Genomic DNA, 20727 nt, shown 5'->3' on the forward strand with positions numbered 1-20727 from the left:
CACCGTGGTGGCTCCGTCTGGTGATGTGGGCAGGTTCCTTAGTGTCACCTGTGCCCTGCTCACGGCTCGTGGTACTGCTGCAGTTGGGTGACGTATAGAAAAGCGCTTTCTCTGAAGGTTGGAAAGCAGTAGTCTTGGCAGCCCACTCCAGTACTGTGGCCTGGAAAATCCCATGGACGGAGAAGCCTGGTGGGCTGCAGTCCATGGGGTCACGAGGAGTCGGACACGACTGAGCGACTTCACTTTCACTTTTCACTTTCATGCATTGGAGAAGGAAATGGCAACCCACTCCAGTGTTCTTGCCTGGAGAATCCCAGGGACGGGGGAGCCTGGTGGGCTGCCCTCTATGGGGTCGCACAGAGTCGGACACGACTGAAGTGACTTAGCAGCAGCAGTGTGTATAGAGCCTTAGCCTGATTGGAATCAGACAAAAGACCTGGTCACAAACACTGCTACAACAGAGGGATTCAGAGCTCCATGCACCCCTCCCCACTCCGTCAGACACACAGCCTTCCGGGGTCTTGTGACCCAAGAGCCCGTGAACTGAAGCCAAGGCTGAGGGTGGGGCCCGCCTCCTGGCCCTGGACCAGGGATGGTCACCTGACTGATGAGTACCTTTCCTTGTCTCTCCCCCACCATCCCCGTCCGCCCCCGTGTCTGTCGGCTCCTTTTCTGTCTTGGTTGTACATGTGTGTGGTCCCCTGGGGCCTGTGTGCTCATTGATCTGGGCGTGGCGCCCACGTGTGTGGCCCCGGGCTGCCTCCTGGAACCCGCCGGCTCCTGGGTGTCCTGGCCGGGCTCTGCGCCTGCTGCCTCCTGAAGAAGGGATCGGGGAGGTGCTGGAGAAGGAAGACTGCATGCAGGCCCTGAGCGGCCAGATCTTCATGGGCATGGTGTCCTCCCAGTACCAGGCCCGCCTGGACATCGTGCGCCTCATCGACGGGCTGGTCAACGCCTGCATCCGCTTCGTCTACTTCTCATTGGAGGATGAGCTCAAAAGCAAGGTTGGGGAGCCACCGACCCCTGTGCTCCCGCTGCCCCTTTCCCCACGGCCTCTGGGGCCCCTCTTGTCATCACCGTCTGCCTGGTGCAGGTGTTTGCAGAGAAGATGGGCCTGGAGACGGGCTGGAATTGCCACATCTCCCTCACGCCCAACGGTGACATGCCCGGCTCCGAGATCCCCCCCTCCAGCCCCAGCCACGCTGGCTCCCTGCACGACGACCTGAACCAGGGTGAGGGCAGAGGTTTGGTGTGGACACGAGGTGGGTGTGGGCCGTCCCCCTTCCTTGGAGCAACAGCTAGAAAGAACCTCCCGGGATCCCTCCTGGGAACCTGGCTCTGATCCCCTGCAGTAGCTAACAGTCTACGGGGTGCGGGGAGAGGAGAGCTTGAGAAGGAAGTTTTGCGCCATCTTCAGGGCTAGGAAAGGCCCCCAGAAGGCTGGCCCCATGGTGAGGGTCAGGCTTTTGTCCCTGCAGCGTCCCGAGACGACGCAGAAGGACTCCTTCTAATGGAGGAGGAGGGTCACTCGGACCTCATTAGCTTCCAGCCCACGGACAGCGACCTCCCCAGCTTCCTGGAAGACTGCAACCGGGTACTACTGTGCCCCTGGAGCCTTGGGGTTGGCAACGGGGCTGGTCCAGGGCAGGGGAGCCAGCGAGGGAGGTGGGGCCCTGAGGCCATGCGCATCTCTGCTCCCTGCAGGCCAAGCTGCCCCGGGGCATCCACCAGGTACGGCCCCACCTGCAGAACATCGACAACGTGCCCCTGCTGGTGCCCCTCTTCACCGACTGTACCCCCGAGAGTGAGTGCTGTGACTGGGCGCTTGTCCAGCCCGGCCCTGGGTGGAGCACTGCCAGCCCCTGGCACCCCACGGGCTCCGGAGGGGTGTTGGTTTCCCATGCAGGGAGCAGAGGAAGCTGGGCTGGGAGGAGCTGGGGAGTCTCGTGGGCAGGAGCCCAGCGTAGCCCATTCTAGGGACTCAGAAGTGACAGTGTTCGTAGGATGTTTATGACATTGCGGGTAGGATGGCTCCAAAGAGGGGCCTGATTTCTGTCGTCTCCTGCCCTGGCCTGTGGGTCTCTGCCCAGCGCCCCACGTGGGGCTCCACCTGCCTGACCCTTGTGCCCCCAACTCTGCCCCCTCAGCCATGTGTGAGATGATCAAGATCATGCAGGAGTACGGGGAGGTGACCTGCTGCCTGGGCAGCTCCGCCAACCTGCGGAACAGCTGCCTCTTCCTCCAGAGCGACGTCAGGTCAGCGCAACAGCCCAGAGCCAGGACTCCCCATAACCGGCCTGGGCCTGGCGGGGAGAGAAGGAAGCAGGGGTGGGGTGGGGCGCTGGCTCCGTCCCCTGGGAGATGGATGGGGTCTTGGCAGACCCCAGCTGATGGACACGCTTTCCCCTTCCCATGCTGAGCAGCATCGCCCTGGACCCCCTGTACCCGTCTCGCTGCTCCTGGGAGACCTTTGGCTACGCCACCAGCACCAGCATGGCCCAGGCCTCGGATGGCCTTTCTCCCCTGCAGCTCTCGGGGCAGCTCAACAGCCTGCCCTGCTCGCTGACCTTCCGCCAGGAGGAGACCATCAGCATCATCCGGCTCATTGAGCAGGTGGGGGCTCTCGCATGCCCGGGGGCAGAGGTCAGAGCCTGCTAGGGTGGGGAGTCGCTGTGCAGGACCCGCCTGGGCTCCCGGGGGTGCTTCACCTGCGGGTGCAGCTCTCCCAGGAGGTTTAGTCTGCCCCGGCCGCTCACTAATGTGAACATCTGCCATATCTGGCCGAAGCGTATCAGCCGCAGGGTCTGAGCGCGGCCACCCCCCTCCCTTCCCGCTCCCTAGGCCCGGCACGCCACCTACGGCATCCGCAAGTGCTTCCTCTTCCTGCTGCAGTGCCAGCTGACGCTTGTGGTCATCCAGGTGAGGTGGGGCTGGCATGGGCATTGGCACCGCACCCCCCCGCCACCGCCGGCTCCTGTGCCCTGGGACCAGTTGAGAGGCTGGGAGGAGGCAGCACAGCCTGAGGGGCCCCCAGAGCCTCTGAGAACCCCCGCTGGCAGAATCGTGTCCCCTCCAGCCCTCTGGGTACAGGGCGAGGCAGCCCCAGGCCTCCTGGCATCTGACTCTTTGCTGGAACCTAATCGGGCTTCCCGGCTCTTCCTGGCCCAGTTCCTCTCTTGCCTCGTCCAGCTGCCGCCAATCCTGAGCACCACCGACATCCTGTGGCTGTCCTGTTTTTGCTACCCTCTGCTCAGGTGAGAGGCCGGGCCGCCCCCCATGTCCAGGGTCAGGATGTCCCCGAGTGTCCCCAGGAGCCCAGGTTCAGGAAGCCATGCTAGTGACCCCCACCGTGGGGGCCCCCCAGCTCCAGGGGGCTCCCTTCCTTGTTGTAGCCTGTCTGCCCAGCAGAGTTGCCCTCACTCTTGGGACTCCTGAAAAGCTTCTCCTAGGGAAGAATTGGAGGACATGGGGACTTCCCTGAAGGTCCAATGGCTAAGACTCCATGCTCCCAGTGCAGGGGGCCCAGGTTCAAATTCCAGTTGAGGAACTAGATCAGCTGGTGCAGCCAAGTACATAAATAAAAGTAAATATTTTTAAAAAAGAAAAGCGTAATTTAAAAAAAAAGAGAATTGGGGGACACAGGGTCACAGTTCCTATCCTTCACCGAGTCCCTGTTTTTTAGCATCTCTCTACTGGGAAAGCCCCCACATAGCTCCATCATGTCTATGGCAACGGGGAAGAACCTTCAGTCCATTCCTAAGAAGGTAAGCGACACGGAGCCCATGGGCCTGGGCTTTTCCCAAGGAAGGTGAGTGTGGAGGGGGCTGAGCCCTGGGGGATCGAGGAGGGATTCCATCAGGCCAAGGGGGCGGCGGGTATAGAGTGGGGAAAGCTCCTTGCTCTTATCCCCCCCGGGCCTGCCCACTTCCCGAGGACCCTGTGAACCCAGGCACCTGAGTGATGGGTCTTTGCTTCCCACAGACCCAGCACTACTTCCTGCTGTGCTTCTTGCTGAAGTTCAGCCTCACCATCAGCTCGTGCCTCATCTGCTTTGCCTTCACACTTCAGAGCTTCTGCGACAGGTCCCGGGCCCGCAACCTCACCGACTGCTCCTCTATCATGCTGCCCAGGTGGGTCCCGCCCTGAACCCTCACCCCTGGGGCCACCTCCCCGGGGCCCCGAGGAGGCTGAGCCCACACATTGCCTTGGCAGCCACGTCGACAAGGCCCCAGCCTGGTTTGACAACTTCACCAACGGGCTGCTGTCGGCTCAGAAGCTTGCCGCTGCCCTGATCGTCCTACACACTGGTGAGGGGTGCCCTGGAGCCGGGTGGGGGCTGGGGGGACTCCCTGGGGACAGGGCCTCTGGCCATGGGAGGTCTGACACGCGCCACGACCCTGTTTTCCCCAGTCTTCATCTCCATCACCCATGTGCACCGCACCAAGCCCCTGTGGAGGAAGAGCCCCCTGACGAACCTGTGGTGGGCCATGACTGTGCCCGTGGTGTGAGTCTCTGGGGTGGAGGGTGGGAGCCAGGGAGGGGCTGTGATGCGAGGTGGGCTTTGGGCCAGGGGCTGAACAGCACCCTCCAGGCGCGCCTCCTGCCAAGAAGGGCAGGGAAGGAAGCAGGGGGCCCCAGCTGATGTGGGGCTGCCGCCTCCTGCAGGCTGCTGGGGCAGGTGGCCCAGACGGCAGTGGACCTGCAGCTGTGGACACACAAGGATAGCCACGTCCACTTCGGCCTGGAGGATGTGCCTCTGCTGACGTGGCTCCTGGGCTGCCTGTCCCTGGTCCTTGTGGTGGTCACCAATGAGGTTGTGAAGCTGCACGAGATCCGGTGAGCCACCGACCGGGCGTGTGTCCCCTCTGGGCTCGGGCGTGTTCCCTGGTCATCTCCTGCCTCACCCCCCCACAGCCTTCCTGCTGCCCGCACCCCATCCTCTGTATCCTGTCCATCCCTGGCCTCGGCGTCTGCGCTAACCTGGTCTTCAATCTCCACCCCACCAGAGTCCGTGTCCGCTACCAGAAGCGACAGAAGCTGCAGTTTGAAACTAAGCTGGGCATGAACTCTCCTTTCTGAGCCTCTGGCCATGGTGGCCATAGATGCCGTGGTCTCTGGGGCTGAAGCCACACCCATTTCTGCGTCTGGGGAGTTGATATCATGAATGTTTCAGGGTTTGCTCTTGCGCCGCATGGCCCTGGAGCCCCAGCTCCCGGTGTCAGACCCAGCTGTGGTCCCCGCCCCATGGCTTCCTGCGGAGACACGGAGCTGCAGCCTCAGTCCAGGACCGTCTGGCTCTTCCTCGCCAGGGGGAGACCCCCGGGCTCTTGAATGTATGACCTCGTGTGCTTAGCAGAGGGGCCCTCGGCCCCCTCCACCTGTGGGCTGCCCCCTCCAGGGACCCCTGACCTTTGGGCAGAGCCGTGGACTGTGGGGCCTCTGGTGGGAGGGCAGTCCTGGGATGTGCCCGCAGTCCTCCAGGGCGCCACTGGAGGCCGGGGCGGCAGGGCGCCCTCCCCGGGCTCCCGTCGTCCTGTCTTCCTGGGGCAAAGCCCGCTCCTCCTCTGTGGGGGGCCTCATGCTGGGGCCCGAAGATGGAGCCGAGCCCCCGCCTGGTCCGAGAACCTCCTCCTGGGCCACCCTTGGGCAGGCCATGGAGCCAGTCCTGGGGGCATGGCCCGGGACCTCCTTCCAGCCTCAGCCCTAGTTACCCTGTGAGAATGTTTTTACTGGTGTATATTTTTTACTGGAAATGAGCCTTTTGGGAATGAATACAGACTGGTTTGTATTAAAACTTATAAACTCCTGAAGCAAAACCTGTGGCTGGTCCCTGAGGCAGCCACGAAAGGGCCCACACAAGGGTCGGGCCAGTGAGGGAGCCCCTTCCTGAAGGTGAGTTGGGGGGTCCCAGGCCTTCTCCCCACCCTGCACATTGGCGGGGGCGCTCGGATCTGGCTCAGGCGCAACCCCTGGGCTCAGAGGTTCACGGCGCACATCCAAACACACACAGCACGGTCTCGTGGAATGACACTTTCATTGGTGTTAGTTGGGGGAAGAGGTTAAATGCTTACAGAGCTGGGGCCTGGGCCAGGCAGGTCAGGCTTGCAGCCCCATGGCGGGCAGTGGGTGCTCTCGCTGTGGTCCGAAGCCCCTCCCCCACTGTGTCCTCACAGGCAGTTATAGATAGAATAAATTCCATTTAAAATATATGCATTTCTCTCTGCTTAAAAAATAACATTTACAGTTGGAAACGTTCGGACTCTGGGGATCTGTTCTAGGGACCTGTTAATCCCACCGGCCCCGCTGCAGACAGCTTTGCCTCGCTGAGGGCAGGCAGGGGCGGGGCCCGAGGCTGGCTGGGTGCCGCTGATGGCGAGAGCAGGCCCCGGCCCTTGACACGTCCTGTGTGCACCTGTGGGGGCCGGGCCAGACACACTGCCGCCTCCAGCCTCTCAGGGTGCCAGGACCGCACGGTGGACGGCCAGGGGACCTTGGCACAGGCACTTGAGACACTGGGAACGTGTGGGGGGGTACAGAGAAGGCACCCCAGAAGCCCGGCCACCACTCTTCCAGGACAGGAAGCTCTTACCAGGGTCCCTGTCTGAGAAGCAGGGTCCTCCCCTCAGATTACATGCTGGGGGTAGGGTGGGGGTGCTTTGCTGAGACATCAGGTTCTGAAAAGTCCCCTCCGCTCTGCACGGGGCTGCTGTGGGGATGGCCACAGGCTGGGGGCGGCAGGAGGGACCCCGCTCGGGCGGTGGGGGCGTCTTCTGCGCTGGGGGGGGAAAGGCGGTGGGCGCTGCGGGAGGTGGCAGTTGGCACCACCGAGGGCCGCTGGCAGGTCCGGCTCAGTCCAGCATGGCATCCAGCTGGTCGGCCAGGGCGTCGAACATGGTGCTGATGTCGTCTAGGATGTGCTTGGTGGAGGCGCCGGGGGCGCTGCGGCAGGGAAGGGCCAGGTCAGACGAGCCAGCGGTCTGCACCCTGCTGGCCCTGGGCACACCCTGCTGGCCCTGGGCATGGGGCCTGGTTGGGGTGAGCACCGGGTGTGCAGCTTGTCCCGTTTCTCACAACTTCCCAAGGTCATGGGAGTCACGGACCCTTCCTCCCACAGAGGCGCTGGGGTTCACAGAAAGAAGTGACTGGTCCAAGCTCGCCTGCCTCTAAGTGCCACTTGCCTGCAGGCCAGATCTGCGTGACCCCTCCCCGTGGGGACCGCCCCCCCAGCCTGAGGATCTGATTGCCATGACACCGATGTCCCCTCCCCATCATGCCCAGACCCTAGGGGAAGGACTCGGAGGGTGGGGAAGCTGTTTCCCGTTCTCCCAGCACCCTCACCCCTCTCGCTCCTCAGCGCCAATGCTCTTCTCCGCGGCCCGCAGCGCAGCTGCCAGGGACGAGCTGGTCTGCTCCAGTCTCTGCTGGGCCCGGCCTGGGCCCGCGGCCCCCGTGCTCTCCGGCCTTGGAGGGGGCACCGGGCGGGGGCCGAGCCGGGGAGCCAGCTTAGGGCCGGAAAATGCCAGCTGGGTGCAGGCCACGGACACAGGCTTGGGGGCTGTTCCTGCAGAGACAAAGAGGTTGGCTTGTGACTCAGCTGAGCCGGACACAGGCCCTGCCCACGCCACCCTCTCCCTGTAGGCCCTGGCTTCATACCTGCTCCGGGCACCTTGATGAGGGCGGCGGGGGCAGCCGGGGGCTCCGTCTCCCCGGGCCGCCGACTGTTTTCCAGGGCGGGCCCGAGGGGCTGGGCCGGGGAGCTGGGAGAGAGAGGGGCTGGAGCTCCGGGGGTGGGAAGGCTGCTTGGGTCAGGCTGGGGAGGGCTGGGAGAGGCCACGGGGGGCTCACTGGGGGTCTGTGAGGGCTGGGGGGCAGGGGCATTGGGCGTGGTGCCCGCCACTCCGAAGGCCAGGAGTGCCGTCTGCAGTGGCTCCCTCTCCCGGCACTTGGGCCTCCGTTTAACAGTGTCTGACTCTGTGAGGTTGAAGTCGAGGCCGGCAGGCACCGGCGTCTCCCGGGGTGGGGGTCCCGCCGGCTTGGGCCGCTGTTTGATAGTCAGGTTCCCCTCCTCCGCAAAGGGGAGCCCTTCCCCTGAGCTGCCCCGAGACGGGGGTGTCCCCTCGGGTCCTGGGTCCTCCTCCTCTGTGTCCGATGCAGCACCGGCCAGGGTGGGCGGGCCGGTGGGCTCCGAGGGGCCTGCGGGTTCACTCAATGTTCGCCTCCGGGGCCCTGCGGCCCCCTCCTTGGGCCCCGGGCTTCCATCCGGTGGTGGGGGCTCCGGGGTGGAGCCAGAGACGGAGCTGAGGCGCTTGGGGGGTGGGGGCGGGGGGCCTTTGCGGCGAGCCCGGAGGGCAAAGGACTGGCTGCGGGGAGCCCCCCGCGTTGGGGTCGGGCTGGGGCTGGTCCGGGTGAGGGTGCTGCGTCCTGGTCGCCGAGTGAGGGTGGCGTAGCTGCCCAGGGCACTATCCACTGGCCCTTCGGCCTCCCCGTCGGCCTCCCCCTCAGCCGGGCCGGGGCGGCTCAGGCTGTGGGACCGGCGCTTGGGCCGCGGGGGGTCCGGAGGAGTGGCCGGGGGGCCGGCCAAGTAGGAGAAGGCCCGGGGAGCGCCCGGAGGTGGCCCGGGGGCTGGGCTGGAGGGTGAGGCCTGGGGGTACATGAAGACATAAGGCGGGGGCCCTTGGCTGGGAAGTGGGGAACAGAGTTTTGGGGGCCGCTCTGTGCCCTCTGGAAGATTCCTCTCCTGTGGGGTGTTGGGGTCCCCGCCACTGGGCTGGGGGGCAGGCTGTTCCTGCGAGTGGCCGGACCCCCGTGAGCGGGCCCCAATGCTCTCCTGGCTGGGGGAGCGGGCAGGGGGCAGGGGGAGTGGCTCGGGGCCACCCCCTGCCATGGCCGCCTGGAGCTCCGGGCTTAGCTCGCTGCCCTGGAAGGTGAGGAGGCGTGGGCTGGCCGCAGGGGGCCCGTCCCCGTTCTCCAGCCCCTCGATGGCCATCAGTTCTGGGCCCCTTGCCAGCCGGCGGCCGCCTTCCCCCAAGGACTCCCCCTGCAGTAGGCCCCGCCGGAGCTCAGCCAGCCGCTTCACCCCCAGCATGAGCTTCTTCTGATGACCTGAGAGCAGGCGGATAGAGGCGGCAGGGTGAGCTGGGGCTGGAGAGGGTGCCCCTCATCCCTCCTGGACCCCGAAACATCTTGGGGGCCCTTGGAGGCATGCGGAGGCCCAGCCAGAAGACCCAGGGTGGTCCTCACCGAGCTTGTTGACGCCGATCTCCTGCAGCTCCTCCCAGGTGAGGTCAGCCACCAGCCCCATGGAGTCGTAGCCGCTGCTCACCAACTGCTTGTGGTACTGCGGCAGCCCCAGAGCGCACAGCCACTCCAGCAGGTCCGCCTGCAAGAGCCGCACCGTCAGCCCCTGAGCCAGGAGGGCTCAGCTGGCGGTGGGAGCCTGTGCCTGCAGCCCACTCACCGGGATGTAGTTGGGCAACCACTCAGCTATGCTCAGCTGGGCGATCTCCGAGGCGATCTTCTTCCTGTGCCCAGGCTTGGTTACCCCAATGGCCGTCAGGTCCTGCCACACAAAGTCATGCCGTCAGGCCCCCTCCCCTGGCCACGGGTTCCTGCCCTGCCCTCCCGCTGTGGCACCGACCTCGGGCGTCATGCGGCTGATAGTTGGCACGTCGTAGCCGGCCTGCAGAAAGTGGGCAGTGTAGCCCTCCAGCTGGAACTCGCTCAGCCAGTTATGAATGGCCTGAGCATCCTGCAAGTTGGGGGGAGGGGGTGCTGTTAATGGTACTGAGCCTGCTGTGGGAGGGGGCTGAGTCCCAAGGCCACAGCCCCGCCATCGACCCCAGCCCCACCCCAGGGGCCTGGTCCGAACAGGAACTCAAGTCCATCCTGAGGCCCATCCCGCCCCCTCCTCTGGGCCCATAGCCACCTCCCCAGTGGAGGTCACACCTTCCCCTCCAGCAGCTGCTCAGGCCTCACATCCTGGGTGAAGTGCTGCTCCCCCAAGCGATAGTTGGCCAGAGGGCGGTGGTTCGGGTTGTCTTTGAGGACAGAGAGAAATGCATTCAGGGTGGCAGGATGCAGGGGTGCCAGGTCCTCGGCTGCCCCATCTGCATCTCTCCTGGCCCACCCAGGCCCCTGCCTCCCTTCCTACCTGCCAGGGATGCGGGCTGTAGTCCTGGAGGCACCTGGTCCTCTCCGGCAGAGGGCAGTGGCTGGAGACGGGAAGGCGATGTCTCTTGTTTGGGGAACTGGCAGTAGGAGCAGGGGAAGGGGAGGAGAAGGGGTCCAGCCCTGGTCCCAAGAGCCCCCCACCCCCCACCCACCTGGGCGTTCTCAATAAGGAGGCTGGTGCTGTGGCCGTTGGTGCCCTCGGAGCTCTGCCCGCTGCCGGCGCTGCGGATGCTGCCCACGCTGCCCTCGCTGCCCACGCTGTTCCTGTCACCTGCTGTGGGGGCAGGAGCCAAGCGGTCAGAACCCCGGTGGGCCCTGCCCACAGCTGGCTGGCAGCTGGCCAGAGCCAGACGCTCATGCTGGCGCCTAGCATCACCCTACCCGTTCCTGGGGAGGACGTACCTGGGCTGTCTGGGCTAAGGCCCCCCCGGGGCAGCTGGCCATAGGTGAGGGGGTGCAGGGGCTCCTCGGCAGGGGGCTGCGGCGTCCTAGAGAAGCCTGGGCGCAGGGGGGTGGGCACAGAGGGGAGGCGGGGTGCCAAGACACCCACCCGCTTGCTGACCACCTCGACGATGCCCGGGGGAAAGTAGCCCACGCGGTCAGTGCCCCTCTGGCTCTCGTGGATGTGGCCCTTCCAGCGGCCGTCTGGGTGCTGCTCAAGCACCTGTGGCAGACAGGCAGGGGGGCATGGTCACTTCCTGCGCCAAGCGGCCAGCCTGCAGCCGTGGTCCAGCTCCTCCCCTCCCCCTAGGGAGCGCCCCCTGATGCTCAAGTGGGCCTACAGTCCTGCCCCTGCCAGCATCCAGCCCAACCTCAGGGTTGCCTCCAGGGCAAACAAAGAGTCTGGAGTCAGCCTGGGTTCAGACCCCAGCTCCACTGCAGGCTAGCTTGTGACTCTGGACAAATCACTTTAATTCTTTTAAGCCTCAATTCTGTCAGCTCTAAAAAAGAAAGTGGTAAGAACGCCTACCTTACTTAGACGGGAAAAAATTCAATGAGATCGTGCAAATAAAGACCTTAACACCAATCCTGATCCACAGCAGGTGCCCAAGTAAGTGACGGCAACCAATTGTGTTCTCAGAGGAACGCCTACATCAGGTCCTCACCGTGATGACATCCCCTGCCCGGACGTTGAGGGCAGTGGGGTCGTGGAGGTTCCAGAAATCCTTGAGCGCCCGGACCTTCAGGATCCCTGAGGCCTCTGAGATAAGGAGGATGACGGGTGTCATCTGAGGGTTCCCAGGGCATCTTCCCACCCCTCCAGGCCCCTTCATGACCCTTCCCCAGGTCCCTGCCCCCTCATCCCCACAGCATCCCCGCGGCTAGCCCCAGGAATGTGACATCCGCTCCTCCTCCACTCCCAGGGACCCTCTGGAGTGGCTCTGAAGCCCCTGGGCTGGGTCTTCTCCCCACCACACGCACCCCGCAGGAGCTGCTTAATCTCCCGGCTGGCCTGGGAGGTGGTGAACTGGTTCACAATGTCCAGCGCCGTCTGGTTATACGTGTTCCGAATGTTCACGTCCACCCCGCCCTAGGTGTACAGAGCAGGGCCAGCCTGTGCTGAGCACCGGGTTGGCTGCTGCTCCCAATTCCCACAGCTACCCAGGAAGTAGCTACTGTTTTCATATTTTACACGAGGAAATGGAAGCTCAAATTTGTTCTGGGACGAGCTCAAGGTCACTCAGCCAGTGAAAGGCAGAACTGGGGCTCGAACCACGTTTGTCTGCTTTCTAGCCACTTGGGCCCCAACCCATGCAGGACACTCCTTCTCTTGCCTCCCCAGCCAGTCTTGGATCCGGCACCCAGCAGGGATCTGTATACATCTGCGGGGTGACCAGGGTCCACACCCACCTCCAGGAGCAGCCGCACCACCTCGGTCTTGCCGTACAGCGCGGCCTCGTGGAGCGCCGTGCCTGTTTTGGTCTGGCGGTTGATCTCAATCCCGGCTCTCAGGAGCTGCCTGCGGACAGGAGGGCGAGTGACTGGCGTGGGGGGCAGCAGGTACGGAAGGAGAGGAAGCTGATCGCTGGGGGCTGGGAGAGCAATCCAGAGCAAGGGTGAAGGGGGCAGCAGGGCAGGGCACTGAGGGGACGTTATCAGTCCCATAGGAAGAGGAGGAGGAAGCTGGGGGGCCCCGGTGGGTACCTGATGACCTCTCTGTGGCCATTCTTGGCAGCCAAGTGCAGGGGCGTGGTGTAGTTGGGGTCGCAAGGGTCCTTGGCCTCCCCCTCCAGCAGCGCCACACATAAGTGGCTGTTCAACAACAGCTGGGCCACCTGCAGCAACCGGCACTTGGGTAGGGCCTCCCCCCAGAGACCCCACGCACGCCCAGAACCCAGTACCCCAAGGGCAGCAGGCCTCACCTTGAGCCGTCCAAACTCACAGGCCAGGTCCAAGGGTGTCTTCTTGGCCTTGTTGACCAGGCATGGGTTGGACTGATGCTGGAGGAGCATTTCTGACTGGGGTGGGGGGAGCCAGATGAGGGGTCTGGTCTGGCCAGGCCCCCTGTGCCGGCCCCTGCCCCCAGCCCCAGTGCCCTGTAGGCTGGCAGGCTCACGTACCACTTCATAGTGTCCATACTGGGCAGCCAGGTGCAGTGGGATCTGCCCATCCAGCGAGGCAGCGTTCACGGCCGCAGAGGCGCGCAGCAGCAGCCTCACGGGCTCCAGGCGGCCCTGCCAGGCCGCGTAGTGCAGTGGGCGCATGCCTGCAGGAGGGGACGGGTTTCTGAGGGAGGTCCTGGGACAGCCTGGGGTCGGGGGAAAGAACTGAGCCCTGGCTGGAGGGTAGAAGACCCAGAGGAAGCTGATGTGGCCAGGGAGAGGCCTGGCTGAAGCCAGAAGCCCACCATGCCCACCACAGAGGATCTGGTGGCCTTGTAACCTCAATTTCCCCAGCTGGATAATGGGCTGTCAGTACCACCCACGACCCCAATAGGCTGTGAAGACTGACGAGGTCCAGCGACTGCAAGCTCCGAGAAGCCACGCCCACATCCCTTGGCACTGCCGTGATGTGGCAGGGGCACGCTGACCCCAGGGTCTGGGGTGGGGGGCACACTGGGCTCTCACCGTTGCTGTCCTTGATATCCACGGTGGCCTGAGCCTCCAGCAGCAGGGCGATGAGCTCCAGGCTGCCCCCCAGGGCGGCATGGTGGAGAGCCGAAAAGCTGGCGTGGTGGGACACAGGTCAGGGGTGTCAGGGAGCAGTCTCCACCCCCAAAATCCTGGTCTTCCAGGGCAGACTCATCCTGGGGGCTGGCGTGGCTGAGTTACTTGCCCACTGTGGCAGCCCCCCCGCACCCCCCCGACACACACACACCCTGCCAGCCATGCCGTGGGAGCGCAGAGCTGCTGGGCTGCGGCATGAAAGGGCTTAGTGTCTGGGCTGAGAGGCCTGTTTGTCTGGCCTCCCCCTCAGCGGGCCCAGGGGAGGGGGCCGTGGGAGCAGGAGCCCCAGGGCTCCTACCCTCCAGGGAGAAAATGGGGCCCAGCAGGAATCGGACCCAAGGAGGCCCCTCAGAGAGGCCCCCTCCCTGCACTCAGGGGCAGCCCCACGGGCAGACACGCAGGCAGACAGGCCAGAGCACTCAGCGAACACGCTTCCAGGGCCGAGTTTGAGAAGGAAAGGGACTCCAGGCCCCTGATCCTTCCCCGCCCCTCCCCCACCACGCGGTTTTCAAGAGGGACTGGGGGGGGCTCTCACTCACCCATCAGCATCCTGGTAGTTGACATTGAGCCTCTTTGTGGAGCCGAGGAGCTCTGGGGGTTAGAGCAGAGGTGTCAGGGCACCCGTACCCACCCCTGACCCAGGGTCCCTCCTGCCCACCGCTCGGCTTCCGCTGACCTCTTGGAGTGCAGAAAAGCACCTGTCCCATGGCCCGCCAAGCTGTCTGGTCCCTGTGGCCCTCCGCCCCAGCCCATCAGCTGGAGGGTGCTGACTGCAAGGAGCTGCTGCCGCAGTGGCCTAGCTTCCCCAGGTCCCCGGCCCCACTTGTTTATAGTTGAAGGGGGCGGAGATGGGGGGCCCCCCAGCCTGCCGTGCCCTCAAAGGACAGGCCCACGAGCGCATGGTTAGCATTCCTGCCTGAATGGGCTGAGGAGCCAGTCTCATTGTTTCATGGGCCGAGGGGGCTGAGAGAGAAGACAGAGGGGCCAGAAGCTTGAGGGTGAGAGGGCGGATGCCAGGGCTGAACCCAAGGGCCACGTGCCCGGCCCAGGGGGCATCCCTGAGTGGAGCTAGAGGGGAAGGCGGCATCATGCAGACCTACACCATGCCCCAGCTCTGCCAGGCACTCGCTGTGTGATCTGCGGAAAGTCACTTAACCTCTTCGGTTCAGGGTCCTCATCTGTAAAACGGGCTGATCACAGAAGCCACGCACGAGAGTTGTGAGTACAACGCCTGATCCTCGTAAAAGACGGGAGCTATCAGCATTTAGCGCTCCTTACACGTTAGCCCGTACTCCCGAGATGCGGTGTCTCCAGTGAAAGTTGGTACTGTTCCCCCCACCGGCCCCCGTCAGGAGAGGAACTGCAGACTCTGCACCCCATGAGCTTCTGGCAGACAGCTCCATGCCCCGGGGCAGGGGGTGGCAAGAGGAACAGGGGGCAGGGGTAGGACACCGGATCAGTCCCCTCTCGGGGACAGGGTTCATGCAGGTGCGCTCCACGTGTGAGCCAGGGCGCAGGAGGCCGGGGGCGGCGGTCCTCAGGGAGAGGAGAGTGCTGTCGCGGGCGGCCCCTGCCTCCTGCTGGAACCCACCCCTGCCGGGAAGGAGGAGGAGGAGGAGCAGGCCCGGCTCAACCCAGCCGGGCACAGTGCCAAGCATGCTGGTCCAGGCCTGCCCCCCAGGCCCCGGTGGGCCCCTGAATACCCCAGCAAGACAGGGCCTCATTCCAATAGGGAGGGACCAAGCCTGCTGCGAGGAGGCGCACAGGACAGGGAGGGGGGGACAGCTACGTTTAGGGCCGAGCCGAATGGCGCTGCACCAGAAAGGTAAGAGCCAAGGCGTGACGAAGCCGCGAGGGGGTGGAGGCTGCTCCCAGCCATCCTGCAGACCCCTTGGAAAGTCCTCGTCACACAGAACCGCTCAGTGCAGTGGACAGAACAGAGGCCCGAGGAGCAGGAAGCACATGGTTCAGATTCTTCTCCCTCTGCCCAGCTGTGTGACCTTGGCCAGCCCTGGACCTCTCTGGGCCTCGGTGAGGGCAAGGAGGTCAATACAGGGAAGTCCCTCCACCTGCTGCCCGCCTGGACGGTCCGAGAGGCAGCCCCTCCAGGGAGTGGCAGGACAACATGACGGGGACAAGGGTAGGGCCAGCCTGGGTGGCTCTGTGTGTTTTTTTTTTCCAGAACAATGGCCGGAAAGGTGGTGGGGGAGAGGCTCTGAGTGACTGGGCTGGGGACCTTGGAGGGGAGGGCGGAGGGTCCTAGGTTCCTGGCAGCGGCTCCAGGCACTTCCCCTGCGCCACCACCTTCTTCCCAGGCCCGGGCTCTGGGGGTGGAAGGGTCGCGCTCCTGATTTAGGCTCGGGCGGAGGATGTGAGCTCAGTGGGCCACCCCCAGCCCGCTCCATTTCCTCTGGTCGGAGAAGGGGACAGCTCAGAGCAGGGAGGAGGAAGGAAGGGCGGAGGCCAGGCCCGGGCATCGGTCGCCCTCTCCTCCCAGGCACCTGCACCCTGAGGACCCGGGCGGGCAGGGAGGACCTGCTACCCAACGGAGGAGGCTCAGGGAGCACCCCTCTTTGGACAGCCAGGAAGCTCGAGCCACTGCCCAGAGGGGAAAGAGGGAGCCCTTGACGCCTCCCTTCCGGCAGTTCCCTTCACCCTTCTGGGCTTCAGAATCACCTGAAGAACTTTCTGGTTCTCCAAAGTCCCGGGCTATCTGTGATGATTCAGTAATTCTGGGGGAGACCAGGGAGTCGGCACTTTCAGAACTACCCCTGGGTGATTCTGAGGGACAGCCGAGTGCGGTAGCACAGGGAGAGGGGCTCGGGCTTGTGGTGTGATCTGCCATGCCACAGCTGTGTGACCTTGGGCAAATCACTAACCCTCTCTGAGTGTCAGTTCCTTATGTGTAAAGTGGATATAGAAGTACCTGTCTCACAGGGAATAGAGGCAACTACAATATGGCCCCATGGACAGTAGCCTCCCAGGCTCCTCTGTCTGTGGGATTCTCCAGGCAAGAATACAGGGATCTTCCAGACCTAGCGATCAAACCCAGGTCTCCAGCCTTACAGGCAGATACTTTACCAACTGAGCCACGAGGGAAGAGCCCTAGGGTCTGCAAAGGTCACTTTGGGATCTCCTTTTTGTCACCAGCTTTCCCTCTGAGAGGAGGAGACAGGGAGTCCCAGAGAGACAGGGAGTCCCTGGACCCTATGACTCTATGTCTGTGCAAATCCCTTGGGGGTGGGGGTGGGGGAATGGTCATCTTCCCCCACAGACATTCCCCCCTGAGCACCAGGGACCTTCCCAGAGCCTAGGACCCCAGCTGCAAAGTTCCCGCCTGCAGCCTCTAGCCACTTGCCTCCCTGAGGGCCTCACTTTGAGGCCCTCACTTTGAGGCCCCAGGGCTACGAGGCCAAGGCCCCACTGGGCAGATCGCCAAAAACAACACCGAGGTGCAGGGAGGAGGGGAGTGGCTCCCACTCTTGGGTCTCTAGGGCCCTTCTTGGCACCTTCCCCTTATTGGGCTCACCCTGCACCCACTTCCCCAGGGCACAGAGAGCACCCTCTCCATCTCCCGACAACCTGGGTGTCCTGCCCTGGTGTGGAAACGGGGGCACTCATACATGTGCACAACTCCCAGGCCCTTAAAATCCTTCCTTTGGGCACCCATACTCCCAGGTGTGGGTGGGGATAATTAGACATCTTCGGGTAGCCCAGGGGACTCCTTCCTGTGCAAGGCCCAAGCTGTGTCTTGGGGCTAGAGCCCCAGCACTTGAGAAGGATCCTCCCTCCCCTCCTGTCCCTGCTGGTCGAGGAACTCAGGGGACAAGTCCAGTGTCCTCCTGGGACAGTCCAGGGAGCTTGCCCTGAACCCAGAGGTCTACTCTTCTTGTGGGGGGAGTCTCATTGCAGGGGTACTCAGGAGCTGGAAGTCAGGTGTGGCCACCTGTACACGGAGCCCTCACAGCCCTATCGACTAGAGACACCAGGCTGCAGAGAGACCGCTCTCTCAGGAAATTAACTTTGGACACACAACCTCCAGCAGGCTTCAGTAACCGGTTAGATAATGAACTTTGTTTTAAGCAGAAAGTGAAAGTTGCTCAGTCGTATCCAACTCTTTGCGACCCTATGGACTATACAGTCCACGGAATTCTCCAGGCCAGAATACTTGAGTGGGAAGCCTTCCCCTTCTCCAGGGGATCTTCCCAACCCAGGGATCCGAACCCAGGTCTCCTGCATTGCAGGTGGATTCTTTACCAGCTGAGCCACCAGGGAAGCCCAAGAATACTGGAATGGGTAGTTTATCCCTTCTCCAGTAGATCTTCCCGACCTAAGAATCGAACCGGGGTCTCCTGCATTGCAGGCAGATTCTTTACCAGCTGAGCTACCAGGAAAACCCCTCTTTTAAGCAGAATTCCCTTTTAAAAAAGCTATCTTACACTCAGAGGAGCCCACAATAAACGTGTCCCACTGCTGTGACTAAATAATAATAAAAAAGCTATCTCACAAATGTTATCATCAAATTGATAAAAACACAGAGATGCTCTGGTTGAACTGAGGGGCCAGGGGAGGAGCGCTACCTATTCAGTCTTTCCCAACCCACTGCCAGAAACCCCATGGCTCCAAAGAACACACTGGAAAAACCACCTGCTGAAGGCAAATCCACAAGGGCAGGAATTTGGGTTGGTTTTGTTCACTGCTGGAGTTCAGAGCATAGAACAGAGCCTGGCACACAGTAGGCACTCTCCCAAAATTAGAATGAATGTATTTCAACCCTTTTACTTTACAGGTGAGGAAACTGAGGCCCAGAGAGGTTAAGAGATTTGCCTAAGGATACACAGCAAGGGGGACCCAACTTCCTCTCTGACGTTCCCACATTGAGGCACTCCCACCCCAAGTCCCCAGATCAGAGTGACCACTCCCCCCAGGCCTCTCTCTATAGCCTGGCACTCAGAGGAGGGTCTCAGGTAGACAGTCACCCCACCAAGTACTCACTTGTCTTTGTGGCCTTGACCTTAGCCACCAGTTTCTGCACACCAGTCACGTCTCCATTCTTGACGGCGAGGATCAGGTCCTGTTCTCGACCCATCCTTCCTGGTCCCTGGGCTGGACTCTGGGCTCAGGGGTCCAGGGCAGAGGCAGGGAAACTGGTCTAAGCTGAGGTGTCAGGGTGCCATCCCTTGGCCCTTTGGAGGGCCAGGCGTCCGGTGCGGGGGAGTGTGTCTGGTGTCCCAGGCAGTGGGCTTCTTGGTAGGCGTTGACGGGTACTCCTTCAAAGTGCTTCGTGAGCTGCCGCCACAAGCAGGAAAGCTGATCTCTGAAGGGGTGGAGGCTGTGTGGAAATCTGGACGGATATCAGCTTGCAGCTTCCGACAGCCCAGGGATGGGCCGGGACTGCGGGGACTGGGGGCGCCAATCTTCCCGACGTGGCTCAGGAGCACCAGTGCTCACCGAGAGAGAAGCCAGCATTCCCTCGTGCCTTGGGCAGCAGGGGCGGCCAGGTCTCGGGGGTCTGGAGAAGGTGTGATCCACTGAGGGTCTACTGAAGGCTGGGTCTGTAAGGGTTCCAGAAGCAGGGCTCAGAAAAAGAACAGGACAGGGCTTCCAGGGAGCCCCCAAGTTACCCTGGCTGCCCTTCTGAGTCAAGGGAGGGGCTGAGCCACTCTAAGCGGGAGGGAGCCGCCATGCATGAGAGGAGTATTGGGAGGGGGGGAGGGGGTGTTCTGGGAGGGGGAGGCTGAGTCATCGAGGCCCCAGGGCACCTGGCAGCACCTCAACCCGGGGCAGGAGGGGCCCTGGCAGCACGACGCACGGGGGCAGGTCGGGCCAGCAGCCTGTTCTCCACAGCCTGAGGCTCTGACACCCACAGACAAGTGGTGGGCCAGAAGGTGGGGCCTGGGAGGGTCAGGCACAGGCGGACTGGCAGGGGTCACCCCTCCCCATCTAGGCTCTGCCCTGATCACCAGAAGCCCTAGCCCCAGGGCTCTTAATGAATTCAGAAGGTGGAGTGGGGAGCTATGGCCCCCCATCTCTGGCGGAGGGTCTGCCTGCAGGACAGTGAGGCTTTACAGCACCTGTTGCTGGCCCATCCTCACCCCTAGTGTGGGATGAAGAAGCAGCAGGGCAGAGAACAGAGATGAGAGCTGGGGTACCGCTGCTAAATGGGGCTGTCCGCCCTCCCAAGCCTGAATCTGAGTCCCACAGTCCCGACTTCACTTTAGAAAAGCTTACGTCAGTTTCTCAGTGGCCGAGAATTTGTTGCCCGAGTCCCGTGGCATGAGACCCGCGGCAGGCCTGGGGCCCTAGCTGGGGTCCTCTTACTCCCCAGAAGTCCCAAGCCCAAACCAGATGGCACTCCAGCTCAAAGCCCGCGGCCCGACATTGGGGGAGGGCGCCCCTGGCAGTGCATGGGGTCGGGCTGGCTCCCCCGCCCCCCGGAATGCCAGTCCAGCGCCGCGCAACCCCCCAACCCAGCCCAGCCCAGGCCGACCGGGGAACAAAGCGGCGAGAAGGACCGGGAGGGCCAAGCGCCCGGAGGGATTGATGCGGGGAGACGGTGTACTGGAGCGAGGAGGACAGAAAGACCCGACGGATGAAGGCGCCCGCGGATCCCGCAAGAAAAGTTACTTTGTGCCCGCCCTCAAGAGTGCTGACCCCCAGATCAGGCCCCGCAGTCTCACCTTTCCCAGACGCCCCGCCGGGGGTCCGGCCGGTCCTGCTCGGTCCCTGGCCCCCTGGACGGCGGCTCCCACTGCCCCCCCCACCCCTTTTCTCCTCCTTTTCCAAGGCCGGCTCGGCGCCTCCCGCAGGAAATCCCGCCCCTCCCCCCTCCCTCCCACCGGATCGGGAGCGGAGGGACCGTCCCGGCCGCGCAGCCGGGCTGTCAATCAAAGCCTGCGGCCCCGCCCCGATCCGCGCGGGGCCCCGCCCCGGTCCGCGCGAGGCCCCGCCCCACCTCCCCGGGCCCGAGCGTCCGCGCATGCGTCCAGGTGAAGCGGTGGAGGCGGGGAGGGGGCGGGGACTAGAGAGCGAGCCTCGGCATCCAGACTGGAGTCCTGGCGCGACCTGGGGCTCTGGAGTTCAGAAGGACGGGAGAGACACCCTGTGTGTGACGGGGTGCTAGAGAGGACGCGATGTGATGGGAGCCGGGAATCGAGACCCAGGAATCCCACTTGGGGAGCCCCCCTTCTTTCTTCTTTCTCGCCCCTCGTCCTTCCCGGGACTCCCGCGGCCACCTCCGCCCGCGACCCGAAGTCACAGGCCGACGGCCCCTGGTCGGAGCGATGGTGCCACCTAGTGGGCCGTGTGGGGACGGCCCGAGGCGGCGGCGGCGGGGACCCCAGGCTCCGGGAGGCGCTAACGACCGGCTGGGGTGGCGCTTCAGCACCGT

General features: G+C 63.5%; 2 protein-coding genes across 6 annotated transcripts in view; one reads left to right on the forward strand and one right to left on the reverse strand.

The window, feature by feature from the left end:
* TMEM94 (transmembrane protein 94) overlaps positions 1–5816 on the forward strand; it is a 36089-nt gene extending 30273 nt beyond the window's left edge. For 3 of the 4 annotated variants that reach the window (XM_055575133.1, XM_055575131.1, XM_055575134.1), the window contains 14 exons: positions 823–1004; positions 1094–1232; positions 1479–1594; positions 1705–1804; positions 2148–2256; positions 2424–2613; positions 2842–2919; positions 3169–3254; positions 3683–3764; positions 3982–4130; positions 4213–4307; positions 4411–4504; positions 4666–4836; positions 5007–5816. In XM_055575133.1, the coding sequence (XP_055431108.1) occupies positions 823–1004; positions 1094–1232; positions 1479–1594; positions 1705–1804; positions 2148–2256; positions 2424–2613; positions 2842–2919; positions 3169–3254; positions 3683–3764; positions 3982–4130; positions 4213–4307; positions 4411–4504; positions 4666–4836; positions 5007–5079 (1664 nt within the window). In that variant the 3' untranslated portion in view covers positions 5080–5816. The remainder of the gene's footprint in view (positions 1–822; positions 1005–1093; positions 1233–1478; positions 1595–1704; positions 1805–2147; positions 2257–2423; positions 2614–2841; positions 2920–3168; positions 3255–3682; positions 3765–3981; positions 4131–4212; positions 4308–4410; positions 4505–4665; positions 4837–5006) is intronic. The other variant, XM_055575132.1, reaches the window with a different exon arrangement.
* A 203-nt stretch (positions 5817–6019) lies between these two features.
* CASKIN2 (CASK interacting protein 2) lies at positions 6020–20130 on the reverse strand. 2 transcript variants are annotated; one of them, XM_055575135.1, is made up of 20 exons: positions 20018–20130; positions 18333–18892; positions 13877–13928; positions 13239–13336; positions 12732–12877; positions 12534–12629; positions 12316–12446; positions 12022–12130; positions 11593–11701; positions 11277–11371; positions 10573–10834; positions 10323–10444; positions 10151–10211; positions 9946–10037; positions 9638–9748; positions 9458–9559; positions 9241–9379; positions 7654–9102; positions 7339–7561; positions 6020–6939 (listed from the first exon to the last, which is right to left on the reverse strand). In XM_055575135.1, the coding sequence occupies exons 2-20, from the start codon at positions 18424–18426 to the stop codon at positions 6849–6851; spliced, it is 3582 nt and encodes a 1193-aa protein (XP_055431110.1). In that variant the 5' UTR covers positions 18427–18892; positions 20018–20130; the 3' UTR covers positions 6020–6848. The 2 variants fall into 2 exon arrangements, with proteins under 2 accessions (XP_055431110.1, XP_055431111.1); XM_055575136.1 differs by lacking the exons at positions 18333–18892; positions 20018–20130 and adding an exon at positions 14014–15658.
* Positions 20131–20727: the final 597 nt, after the last annotated feature.

The sequence above is a fragment of the Bubalus kerabau genome, chromosome 4 (assembly GCF_029407905.1).
Source record: "Bubalus kerabau isolate K-KA32 ecotype Philippines breed swamp buffalo chromosome 4, PCC_UOA_SB_1v2, whole genome shotgun sequence".
NCBI lineage: Eukaryota > Metazoa > Chordata > Mammalia > Artiodactyla > Bovidae > Bubalus > Bubalus kerabau.